We start from the raw sequence: 13,547 nt of genomic DNA, 5'->3' as shown, positions 1-13,547 counted from the left end.
CCTCCTCACTATCTCCATCGTCACCACTTATATCCACTATAATCTTATCCTCCTTCACCTAACATTATTAATATTTGATTTAACAAATGGAATTAAAAAAAACCTGAATTTGGGCATGCATGGAAGGTGTTCAACAAAATGACAGCCAAAGAAAACTCATCCATACTCAATCTGTAAGAAAGAAAAAAACAAAAACCATAAACTAATGAGTGGGTGGGTATAGGCACAAAATCAAAAAATCAAAACATAAACATAAGGACTAAAACAATGAAACCCTAGGAAAAGAAGGAACAGACAACAACCTGGATGAAAGAAATCTTGGTTTCACGCGAAAGCTCACCAATTCCGCCGCTGACGGTCTTTGCAGCCCCTATACAGCCGTAAATATGTGAGAAACCGTCGGATCTGAACATGGGAGACCGATTAAGGACATGGTTAGAACTTACTTATAATGGAGAATCGGCCCGTAATTGCTGATTCAAAAATCATACCGGGAGATCCTTCTTACCGGAATCACCATGGAACCCTTTATAAATCGTATATTTCACAAATCAAATAACAAATCCAACAAAAGTTAATATCAACCAAACCGTAATTGTCATGAAAACGTTATCAAGCATGTAATCAATAGGGTTTCCAGGTTTACCTTAGTCGTCGTGATTTTGCATGAACAATACATGCACAAATTTGAAGACTTTCAACATATTTGATGCATGTGATCCATTTGAGATTTAAAAAAAAATCTAAAAACCACACCTACCCACAAACACAGCAAAATCTGTCTATATACAAGTAAATTTGTCAAAACTGACCCCTCTATCTAATAGTGATTATTTAGCAATAAGCCAATAACCATAGCCAACATTTGTGTGAAATAATCAACCAGCTATAATTATCCGATTATGAACTATAGTTAATGCTTTGATATGTTAACAAACCTGTCTCTGGCAACCAATCCAGAGCTGATTGTATTGTTCTGTGCGTTCTCGCAGTTCAGCTTGCAATGAGTGATTTGTATTTGACTGCAAAGCATCCATCTCCTGAACTCTTGCAATCACATGACAATAGTAGTAATAAATAAACTAACTTAGAGACCCTAAATCAGAGACCATCGTATATGACTATGAGTCTTCTGGAGTAAAGAGGAACCTATGGACATTGTCTAAGATCTTTCAATGTTTAGAATAGTTTAAAGCAACCCTTTTAAGGCTTGTTTGGCTTCTACGATTCTAACTTACTAACATATAGTGTATTTTTTTTAACAGCCACAAGAAGATATGTTTGTTTTGTTGTGTTTTAACATATAGTGTATGCGACTAATTATTTTTAAAAAGGAACTAGGTATTTTTGCCCGCACGTTTCGGCGGGTACCGGACGAAGACTCGATTGGTATCGCACTACGGTGCGCTCACTATAGCAAACAGGAAAAGAACCCCAAAGATTATAGTTATAATATGGCCAAATGGAATCGACGTATTCGGTTCGTGGTTTTTTTAAACTTTGGGAACCGGGTGCCGTAGTGCACTGTCTTTTTCGGTCTCGTAGTGATGCGGCACCACGTTCGGCAACCAATATAATAATGCCCTATAACAATTATATACGTGAGTGGCTGCTCGCCTGAGGTGATGCAAGTTGATCTGTATACTAAAACAGATCAAATTCTTCTTATGACGAACTAATCATAAAGCTAGGGCCGAGACACGTGAAATGTTGTGGCTAAAATCATCCCAACCGCTACCAATGTGGCTACTAAGCTATTTATGTAGGATCGTTAGACGACCTGACGAGTCGATCAGAAGAGTGCTCAGACTGAATCAGAGGCGGAATTCATTGATTCAGTCTTTGTTTAGCTTGATTTCACTATTTAATGTCTCTTTTATTGATCTGCTAACGTTTACAAGCTCTGGAGACAAACTGGCAGGGCTTCGCCGTTACACAACACAACTGCTCTGACTACTGTGGTTTCGCTTATGTGTACCCTTATATAGGGTTGGGGTTTCGCTTCAGTATACATGTCATACAAGCGAAACCTCCAAGTGACATTCAAGCGGAACTATGTGATGACATATAAGCGGAACCTCTATCTATGTCACTACAAGCGAAACCTTTGCTAACACATGATTTCTCAATTTCCGTGCATAATAGAATCAGCCCTAACCTAAGACTCGAACTAAGATGTAGTCGACAGACAACTGCACCAACAGACTCCCCCTTGAATGTTGACGGAATCTTCAGTGAGAGTCTTCAATCATGACAGCTCTTCAATCTTGATCGGTCTTCTTCAGGAACTCTTCCTGGAATCATATATCAGGATCTTTCTCTGGCTCTAACTTTCATCAGACTCCCCTATCATCATGCTGGGATTGCCGTCTGGAATTCGTTATCACCATTGAAATCAACTCCTGGCTTTATCAACTTAAACTCTTCTCAGGTTCTGATGTATCTCCTGGCTTTTCGTAGCAACGGGATCAGAAACCTGCACAACTCAAACACTCTATCACAATCAAACAAAATTGTGATTCAACTTAATGAATCAACTAATCATTTAAGTATATTCAAGAATTTCTCTCATTTAAAACCTATTCAACTTTCCAAAATCTAATTAACCATTTCAAACCAATTTAACCAAACCATCTGTTCATCATGTTTAGCCTTTGAGATCTTGAATATCAGCTCTCCAACATCAGTTGTCGAAAATCTTTTTGGATTTTCAAAATATAAATGCAAAAATTATATGCAGAAATGAAATATGAACAAACAAATTTTTGTGAGTTCGTGCAAGAGGATCATATCAGTTTCTGAGACATATCATCAACACCGTTAAGCTTGATTTCATTTTAAGCTCTAAACAATTTACCTAGATTGTCAGTATGTTTGTCCTCTTAAATTTTCACACAGATTTCAACTGTTTTGAGATACGCAATTAGTGTCTTAGATACTTAAACTTATCCGTGTGTCCCACTACTTGAATATACTCCCGTATCCAGATCCCAATATTCAGTCCGGGGATTAGGTCAGTACTTCCATACAGCAGAAGTCCCGGGATAATACCCCAGATATCACTGAGTATAAAAACCTAGTATCTCAGAATAAGGGACCTTTCAAACAAGATTTCAGGGGTTACCTATATATCCAAGCAGTTTTGTTAACCCACAGAATAAGCAAGTTTGATTTTAGGTTTATATCTCTTTACAGTTTACTAAATGTGCGAAAACCTACTGACACATCCACAGTAAGATTGTTTATAACATTTTGATTTTACATTTCTTTAGCGTGTCATGATAGCTCACTGATGTACTATCATTTCCTCTTTTATGCAACAAAACTCATTTTTCAGTTTTATCATGTTTTTGACTTTTTAAAATTTTCTGATGTTTTTGGATTTTCTAAAATTTCTTACTCCCCCTAAAATTCAAATACATCTAATGAAAATTAAAAACAAACTGTACAGAACATGACAACTGATATCAATTCGCCTTAATTCTCCATCCGTTTGGCTTAAACAATCAGAACTCCCCCTCACAACAAACTATTTTCCCATAATGATTTCAAAACACTTAAGTTTATTTTAATCAGAATGGTTTTTCCGGAAAATAAGTTCGTTTATCAACCACTTGTAGGTTATGGGGATTAAATCATCACATTGACTTTCAACCACTTGTAGGAAAAATTCAAGTACAAATTAATGTCCTTGAAATACCATATGCAGATATGCACAAGCCAAACTTCAAACCTGTTTTTCAACCAATTGCCATTTGTTGGTTGAATTCTCAAGGTGCCGATTCCTACTCCTCGCTTACAAACCTGGGAGTTCCAGCAAGTCCTGCAAAAACCTTTTCAAACATATTATACAAACATGATAAAGAATGATGCCGATTCATGATCCACGATTACCAACTTGGGATCTCCGGGAAGTCAGGTTTTTCTATTTAAACAGATTCACCCAAGCCTGACGATCCTTGGGTGATTTCGAATTCTTGTTCAACAATGGTGGAAAGTTTACATCATCCATTGTTAACCTGAATTCTCCATTTTTACCTCAACCAATGGCTCCTCTGGTTTTGACAAACCAGAATCATTGCCTGAATGTGGCTTGTCTGACTTAGATGAGACAGATTCATCGCCGACATCTTTCTTCTTCTTCTTTTCCTCTTTCGTCCTCAGATTTGTATCTGATGAATTTGCCTGGCTTGACTTTGCATTCGAGGAAGTCAATTCATCAGAACTCTTATTTTTACCAACAGATGAACCCGAGGACAAAATCTTCTCGAGATACTCTCTCGCCTTCTTTCTCTTCTTCCTCAGTCTGTCTTTCTGCCCCTATGAAAGTTTAACTTTCTTTTCTTAAATTGTCTGTTCTTGAACTTTAGGGTTTAGAACCTTCTGTTCATTGGGCTTAACATTGACTGGAATCTTTGCCAATTTTTGAGACTTAGCCCTCAATCTGTCATTCGATCTCCTTGGGCAATCTCTGGCAATATGACCTTTGATGTTGCAGTTAAAGCACCTTCTCGTCTCATAATTCCAACTTTGGCAGTTAACAGCAATGTGTCCTTGATAACCGCATCGGTAACACACTCTGTTATCGTACCAATCACCATTTTCAGCCCAAATACTCAGATCAAAGCATTGTTTGGCTTGGTGATATTCCTTTCTCATGTTTGCTAGATTTGGCTTTTGAGCACTGTGGTCCGACCTGCACCAGTTATTGCCAACAATTTTTGAGTTTTCATTTTTTACTTTGTGTAATTTTTCTATGCGATTGGATGATCGATCTGATGAGCGTTTATTATCTTTTTGAACATTTTTCTCATTTTTAATTTTTTGTTTCTGTTCCACTCTCTTCTTCAAAGGTTTTTGCTTAGAGCATTCTCCCTTTTCAGTCGATTGTAAAACAGTTTTCTGAAATTTTTCTTTTTCATCATCAGATTTCTCATCGCAATCTTCAACTTTGACATTGTCAAAGTTTGTGACATCGTCACTTATTGGAACTGAATTAATAGGTTTTGGACAAGGAATAGGTTTTGGACAAGAAATGGTTGAAGTATTCACAAACACCTTCAACTTTTCTAACCATTCCTTGATTTTCTTTTGAGCACACTCTGCTTCCTTTTCAAGTTGAATAATCTTTTCAAGATGAGAATTGATTACAATTTGTTTTTCAAGATTGTTTTTACCAAACAAATCTCTCTCATCTTCTAAAATTTTTATTTGACCTTGAAAATCTTTCTCAATTTTTACTTTTTCATTTTCCAATTTGTGTATTTGAATTTTCAAAACATTTTCTGATTTTTTAAAATTTTCTTTTTCTAATGACAAACTCTCAACCTCTTTCAAGAGTTTGTCATTTTCAGTCTTAACGTTGTCACATTTGAAGCACACTGTTTCAGAACTTGAAGTTTCACACTTCACAGATTCTTCAACCTTCCTTTTCACACTAGGTTTGATTTGCTTTTCTGTTGTTGCTGCTTTTACTTCTTTCTCAGCTCTGATCTTTTCTTTCAATTTTTTAATTCTATCGGCATAAAATAACTTTCCACAACGTTGATCAGATGGAAGTTGTTGTTTAAGATATTCAAGTTTCCGGATTTCCTCTTCATAATTGTCACTTTCTTTATCAGACGAGTGATCAAAAACCGGAACTTTTTCAACTACTTCTTTTGCTGAGACTGTTTCTTCATTAGCCTGAAAATAATTCTCCTTTTCATCAAACATTTCTGCCATATTTCAAATAATCCCGACACTTTTCTCTCAAACTGTCACAAAAGCGAAACAAGTAATTGTCCAAATAAGCAAAACCAATTACTGTCCAAATGAGCGAAAACTGCTGATGTGCACTAGAAGCGGAACTAATGAGATTGTTCACTGAAGTGAAATCACAAAGTACAAACAAGCGGAACCAGTGTTTGCACCAACAAGCGAAACCTCAGCGAGTCCTTTGAAGCGAAACCTTCTGAAATGTCACTATAAGCGGAACTCCACAAGCGAAATCACTGAAAATGGCACTTGAGGCGGAACCTTTCAAGCGAAACTCTACAAGCGGAACTTCAACCTGTTACTTGAAGCGAACCTTTCAAGCGAAACCTTATAAGCGAAACACCAACTTGTCACTTGAAGCGAACCTTTCAAGCGGAACCACTTGACATTTGGAGTGAAACCTCTCAATATCGTGATACAAAAGCGAAACTATATGGTCAAATAAGCAAAACTATCAGGTGTTCGAATAAGCGAAACCAAGTCCGAAGCTGATTTGATCCATTTTTAGTCCGTATTTAGGTCCAAAACTTTCCAGGGTTTGTTTATGTCCAATAACACACAATCTGTGAAATTTTGATCCAATTTTGACCAGTAAAACTTCCTGAACTGATGAAAGAAGGTGTAGAAATCAGAATTTTTGAGCGAAAACGAACTAAACGATAAGAACTCTTCCTCCTGAGCTCTGATACCACATGTAGGATCGTTAGACGACCTGACGAGTCGATCAGAAGAGTGCTCAGACTGAATCAGAGGCGGAATTCATTGATTCAGTTTTGTTTAGCTTGATTTCACTATTTAATGTCTCTTTTATTGATCTGCTAACGTTTACAAGCTCTGGAGACAAACTGGCAGGGCTTCGCCGTTACACAACACAACTTCTCTGACTACTGTGGTTTCGCTTATGTGTACCCTTATATAGGGTTGGGGTTTCGCTTCAGTATACATGTCATACAAGCGAAACCTCCAAGTGACATTCAAGCGAAACTATATGATGACATATAAGCGGAACTTCTATCTATGTCACTACAAGCGAAACCTTTTCTAACACATGATTTCTCAATTTCCGTGCATAATACAATCAGCCCTAACCTAAGACTCGAACTAAGATGTAGTCGACAGACAACTGCACCAACAATTTATTTGGAAAGGTCCTACTAAAATGAGAAATTCCCTCATAGAATGAACCTGTAGAAACAACAATAGAATAATATAAGTATTTGACTGCATCAATTGGCTTATTTTGAGATGTAACTGCAAAGGACATCATATGACACTATTACAACAGACAAACAAATTAGTAGTGCAAGAAAACTTAAAATATGAACAAAAAATGCATGTGTCAAACCAAGGAGCAATAAGATAGAAAGTAGAATTATAACTTTTTTAGACAATGACAGTCTAATATGCATGAATATCACATGTAGACCACTAATCTAACATATAATTCTAGGATTATAAACATCTAACTGCAATTCTAACATAGCAAGCTTAAAAATCATATACTTCCACTATTTTACATTAAAAGATTTAAGTTATTTAAAAGTATAATTTAAATTTAAAATAATCATTAACCAATTAAAGTCAAAAAGTCAAATTAACTAGTATAACTGCTTAACAGAACCGTTTATTAAAATTAACTGGTTTGTACACCTCTATTATGCATTATGCTGTGTGTGATAATTCCACTACACCTTGGGCCGATCGATATGGCCCAGCAATATAAACACTAAAGTACTAAACAGTAAAGACATGTATAGAACTTTCAAATATGTTTACATGTGTAATAACTATATTCACTAAACATTAAAGAGAATAGTTACAAATTTACGTTATAGTATTAACTGCTTCGGTACTAGTAGTAAAAAAATACTAAAATATAATGTAACTGACTCGTATTGAAAAATCCATAAAAATTGATATCGGTACATGTACCTGTAACCTAAAACTATAAAAAAAGAATGTTGCTACCATTAACAATGTTGTACAAGCAATATCGGTTTGGTTTAGTTTTAACTATATAAATGTTGTCTCATGTGTCCAAAAAAATAATATAATGATGTGCTTAAATTGATATCAACACGTGTTTTACATCTGTTAATAATCATAGATACGAACATCGATACCGGTTTGAATAATACCGATACTGATGTTATTCATTTGATTTCGGTTTGTTTTGTTACCAGTACCCCCCGATATATTTTATGACATAGAATTACTTTATTTTGAATACAACTTCGCATGATAGAAATTATATCAGAATGCTGAAGCATATTTAGTTTCTTTTAAGTATAAACATGAATAGCGGTACTGGTACCGACATTGTCTTAGCGGCATCGATTCGGTAATAAATTACATGTATTACAAAATACTTACTTACACAAAATGTTATCTAATGTAACCCAAAATATATAATATATGGATATTAACACATGTTTTACATCAATTGGAAACTATTAAACGAATAATGATACCGGTCTCGATAATACCAATACCGATATTATTCGGTCCATATTAGTTCGACTCATTTAAGTAAATTACACATATGATTAATGTGACGAGTGGTTTATGTGGTAAGCTATTTTTTTAATTGTTGAGAAATTACACATATAATTCAAATTGCTTTTTACGTTACGCTTTTAAAATTACTATTTTACCCCTTATAAGTAAAAAGTAAAAGGAAACATTGTTTTTAAGTTACCCAAACCTCCCTCATCCCTTGTTCTACTCTCTTAGGTCTCCGTAGAAGTGAAAAGTGAAAGAACCGAAGCAATGGTCGTTCGTAGGGAAGAATGTAAGGAGATGTTTATTAATATTATGCTTTATATTTTTAGATTATAAATGGTCGTTCGTAGGAAAGAATGTAAGGAGGTATTTATTAATATTATGCTTTATATTTTTAGATTATAAAGGTAAATAGATACTTTTACATGATTGAAGATAATTGCTAAAACTTTTATTATACTAATTTAAATGATATATTTCTTATTTTATACCTTTTTTTATATATCGAATAATTCACGTAATCTAATCTCACTATTATAATAAAAGAAACCAATTTTTAAACACATGTTATTCATTGAAGGTATCCTTAAATTTATACTTATCTTATATTAACTAAATAAATAAATAATAAATTAATATTAAATCTTATCATACTTTAATAAAATATTATCCTCAAATCTAAATTATTGTTAATTTAGTATATTTTTAAAACAAATACATCTCTTTCCTACTTATCTTATATTAAATATATAAATAATGAATTAATATTAAATGGTATACACATATAAAAATATAACTTTTTTTAGTATTTGTTATACAAAATTATATTTATTCAACTCGTGTAAAATGCAGGGTTTTGAAAAATATTATTCAACACGTGTAATACACGTGGTTTTTAAGAATATATTTTTTTATTATTTGGTAGATTTTCAACCCGACTATACACAGGTCTTTTAAAGATACGACGTTTTTAGTATTTAATATACAAAATTACATTTATTTAAAATGTGTAATACACATGGTTTTTAAAGATATAACTCTTTTTTAGATCTATTCAACACGTGTAACATACGGGGTTTTTAAGCATGTATTTTTTTTTTATTATTTGGTAGATTTATTCAACCCGATTATACACGGTATGACGTTTTTAGCATTTAGTTTACAAAATTATATTTAATTAATCTGTGTAATACACATGATTTTTACAGATTTAACTTTTTTTATTATTTGATATATAAAATTACATTTATTTAACCCATACAATATACGGGCCTCATAAAAATATAACCTTTTATTATTTAATATATAAAAATACATTTATTCAACCTGTGTAATACACGGGGTTTTAACCAAGTTATTAAATATTCAACACCTTTTTATATAGAGAATAATTCACGTAATTGTTAAATATTCAACACAAAAAATAAAAACAAATCTACATAAAATATACTACTAACACTACAAAATTGTAGAAAACTAGAGTTATTCCCGGCGCGTGTTGCCGCGCTATTTTTTTACTTTTGTTCTTGTCTATCTTACTAACAGTATTTAAAAGTTTTTGTCTACATCTATATGTAAAATATGATGTTACATGAAGGTTTAAAAAAAATTTAAACTACTATCCATCAAGAAAAGAGGATCCACAACAATGTACATGTCAAATAACCTAATCATAGTAGTACTATAATGCTGCTACAAATCAAATACCTTCAAGCCAATACCATGAGTATAACTCTTATGAAACTCCTTATGCAGCCTCTCATCATCTTCATCTCCAGGCACAAACTTCATCCCACAAATCTTACAATTTCTAAACATAAAATCAGACTGACCCAAATCCAGATGAAACTGTGCATAGTTTCTTTTCTTATTCAAAACCCTTTTGCAATTCATAATCTTTTTTCTCATCAATTCCATCAGCATCATTCTTCCTGCACATTAAACTAACCTTCATCAATTTCCATTAATATTTTAACTTCGAAATGATCCGAAACAAACTGTAATCACAACTAAATCAACCGAATCAGTTCGAAATCAATAAAAAATCACTAACACAAATCAAAAATTCGTCTGAATCAATCCGAAACTCAAATCTTTTAACAGTATTCGAACATAACTTTTGTATTAAGTGTTTGACAAATCACTGAACAATATGATCACTAAATGTTATTTTATACGTTCAAAACATTCAACTGATTTTGTTTTCTGTTAACTGTTATAGTTGTTATCACTTGTGCATCAAATCAAATCAAAACAAATCTCATCAAACACCTATCGAATCTGTTCAAAATTATCACAATGTTAACCGTCAATCACCTGTTCAAATCGAAAATCTCAAACGATACGGTTCGTGTCGAAACCCGACAAAATGGCCCCTTGATGTACAGTCACTTAGAAAAAACATTTTTTTAACCAACCCGAAACCCGTTCTGACCCAACCCATTCCGACCCGAACCCGTGTTGACCCAAACCCGTTTCGACCCGAAACAAAACAACCCTTTTTTAATTGACCCGTTTTGTCCCGAACCCGTTTGGACCCGAACCCATTATCATCCATGACACGACCCGACCCGACCCGTTTTCCAGGGCTATCAATACATATAATATCACATTAATCCACTTCTCAACATCACCCCTGCCCAACCTCCACATCCAAATAAATCACACCTTCTTCCGGTTCCCCTCCCTCCTCACTATCTCCATCGTCACCACTTATATCCACTATAATCTTATCCTCCTTCACCCTAACATTATTAATTTAACAAATGGAATTAAAAAAAAACCTGAATTTGGGCATGCATGGAAGGTGTTTGACAAAATGACAGCCAAAGAAAACTCATCCAAACTCAATCTGTAAGAAAGAAAAAAACAAAAACCATAAACTAATGAATGGGTGGGTATAGGCACAAAATCAAAAAATCAAAACATAAACATAAGGACTAAAACAATGAAACCCTAGGAAAAGAATGAACAGACAACAACCTGGATGAAAGAAATCTTGGTTTCACGCGAAAGCTTACCAATTCCGCCGTTGACGGTCTTTGCAGCCCCTATACAGCCGTAAATATGTGAGAGACCGTCGGATCTGAACATGGGAGACCGATTAAGGACTTGGTTAGAACTTACTTATAATGGAGAATCGGCCCATAATTGCTGATTCAAAAATCATACTGGAAGATCCTTCTTACCGGAATCACCATGGAACCCTTTATAAATCGTATATTTCACAAATCAAATAACAAATCCAACAAAAAGTTAATATCAACAAAACCATAATCGTCATGAAAACGTTATCAAGCATGTAATCAATAGGGTTTCCACGTTTACCTTAGTCGTCGTGATTTGGCATGAACAATACATGCACAAATTTGTGAAGACTTTCAACATATTTGATGCATGTGATCCATTTGAGATTTAAAAAAAAATCTAAAAACCACACCTACCCACAAACACAGCAAAATCTGTCTATATACAAGTAAATTTGTCAAAACTGACCCCTCTATCTAATAGTGATTATTTAGCAATAAGCCAATAACCATAGCCAACATTTGTGTGAAATAATCAGCCAGCTATAATTATCCGATTATGAACTGTAGTTAATGCTTTGATATGTTAACAAACCTGTCTCTGGCAACCAATCCAGAGCTGATTGTATTGTTCTGTGCGTTCTCGCAGTTCAGCTTGCAATGAGTGATTTGTACTTGACTGCAAAGCATCCATCTCCTGAATTCTTGCAATCACATGACAATAGTAGTAATAAATAAACTAAAAATAATATAAAATCTACACAAATCCCTTATAGATTCATCTATAATATTATCAACTGCACACACTATACACCTAAAAAACACACACACACAAGTTAAAAAAGAAAGCAAAAACATACCACATTGAGGAGAGAAGCTTGGCCCCAGCTACAAGTACCATAATCACACTTCTCTGGTGGCCACCAATCCATTGTAGCAGAAATAAAGTCACTATCAATTTTTGCAATTGAACTTTTGCCATCAATGAAAACATTTCCTTGAAGAACATCTTTTCTTGTTACAATTTGTGAATCCACAAGATTGCAGCTAAAAGTTAATAAAAGAAGGAAAAGAAAGACACCCATTTGAAAGATCAAAGAACCCATGTTGAAAAATCTGAGCTTTTTGAAAATGGGTGCTAATCAAAGTTGCTGAATCGAAGAAATGGGGGCTGTAAAACAGAAAAACAACACAATAAACACCACATAATCAATCAACAATCGATGAATAAAGTATCTCTAACAACAGTAAACTACCAAATTGCAGGCGATGAAGATCCATAAAAATATTCTTCATTCTACTGTTTAACTAAAGTACCAAGGCTCCATTATCAAAACCCCCAATTTCGACGGTATGGTTCCGGTTCATCACACCAGTTGTCTGTAACATAAACCAACATACTCTTGTTTCAGTTTAGAATTTTAATCGCATAAACTTCAGTCTAGGGTTACATAAACGTAAACATAATCTAATTGTGTGTCCAATGCAACTTAGGGTTTATAAAGTACATGATTATTTTGCTTCTTTTTTTAAGTTATGGCTGATAAACTACATAAATTTAGGTATCAAGATACAATAATTAACAAAAAGAATTTATATATGAAGTATGATTACCTGAGAATTGAGGGGGGCAATAAGTGTGGAAATTCAAATCAAAATCTTTATGTAGTAATCCTGTCAACTTCAAATATACACAATGCCCTGTTGCGCTGCTTCGACGTTATAATCAGCAACCTGAATTGAGAGAAAGGCTATGATGAAATATATATGTAAGATAGAATTTATGTATCATAGCTTAAAAATAGCAGCAATTGGAGTACTGTCAAAAGCTTTTATAGAATAGATTCCACATCTTCCCCAACGTAGCCTGCCTGCAAACCACAAAATGTTTGAAACACGAAAGGTCAAACGCAGACATAACCTATCCACATTTATAAAGCAACCAATTTATCTTCCTATTTGATAAATAATGTATAGTAGTTGCCTGAGTAAGTGTGGTAGCATCTGTAATAACAAATGGAACGTTCACTAAGCGAGCTAATGTTTTTGCAAGTAGCGTCTTCCCTGTAATAAAAAAATTCACAAGTACTCAAGTGTGAGCAAATACAGGGGCAGTGAAAATACAAATAGGATAACAGATTCACAAAACTTTTACCAGAACCGGTTGGGCCAAATACAAGAATATTACTTTTCTCAAGCTCTACAACATCGCCATCTGCCTCCTTTTCCGTGTCATCTCCCGAAGACCTAACTTTCCGCGTT

The 13,547-nt window shown here is 34.1% G+C and overlaps 1 protein-coding gene across 9 annotated transcripts; it reads right to left on the bottom strand.

Annotated features, from left to right (window-relative positions):
- Positions 1–222: 222 nt before the first annotated feature.
- Positions 223–13,133, bottom strand: LOC118483700. 9 transcript variants are annotated; one of them, XR_004871103.1, is made up of 7 exons: positions 13,106–13,133; positions 12,900–13,019; positions 12,542–12,665; positions 12,146–12,456; positions 11,587–11,982; positions 447–526; positions 247–370 (listed from the first exon to the last, which is right to left on the bottom strand). XR_004871103.1 is itself a non-coding variant. In XM_035979192.1 (3 exons), the coding sequence occupies exons 1-3, from the start codon at positions 12,389–12,391 to the stop codon at positions 11,588–11,590; spliced, it is 459 nt and encodes a 152-aa protein (XP_035835085.1). In that variant the 5' UTR covers positions 12,392–13,019; the 3' UTR covers positions 11,398–11,587. The 9 variants fall into 9 exon arrangements, 1 of the variants encoding a protein (XP_035835085.1); XR_004871109.1 differs by lacking the exon at positions 12,542–12,665 and having other exon boundaries at positions 223–370; positions 12,146–12,198; XR_004871102.1 differs by having other exon boundaries at positions 12,146–12,665.
- Positions 13,134–13,547: the final 414 nt, after the last annotated feature.

The sequence above is a fragment of the Helianthus annuus genome, chromosome 11 (genome assembly GCF_002127325.2).
Source record: "Helianthus annuus cultivar XRQ/B chromosome 11, HanXRQr2.0-SUNRISE, whole genome shotgun sequence".
NCBI classification, from domain to species: Eukaryota; Viridiplantae; Streptophyta; class Magnoliopsida; order Asterales; family Asteraceae; genus Helianthus; species Helianthus annuus.
Note: the sequence above shows the minus strand (reverse complement) of the source record. Positions and strands in the feature narration are given on the sequence as shown.

Coding starts and splice junctions, on each gene's coding strand:
- LOC118483700 (XM_035979192.1), bottom strand. CDS start 12,391: ATGGGTTCTTTGATCTTTCAAATGGGTGTCTTTCTTTTCCTTCTTTTA. Junction 11,983..12,145: donor AAGCTTCTCTCCTCAATGTG/GTATGTTTTTGC, acceptor GCAAGAATTCAG/GAGATGGATGCTTTGCAGTC. Junction 11,699..11,880: donor GGATTGGTTGCCAGAGACAG/GTTTGTTAACAT, acceptor GTTTGTGGGTAG/GTGTGGTTTTTAGATTTTTT.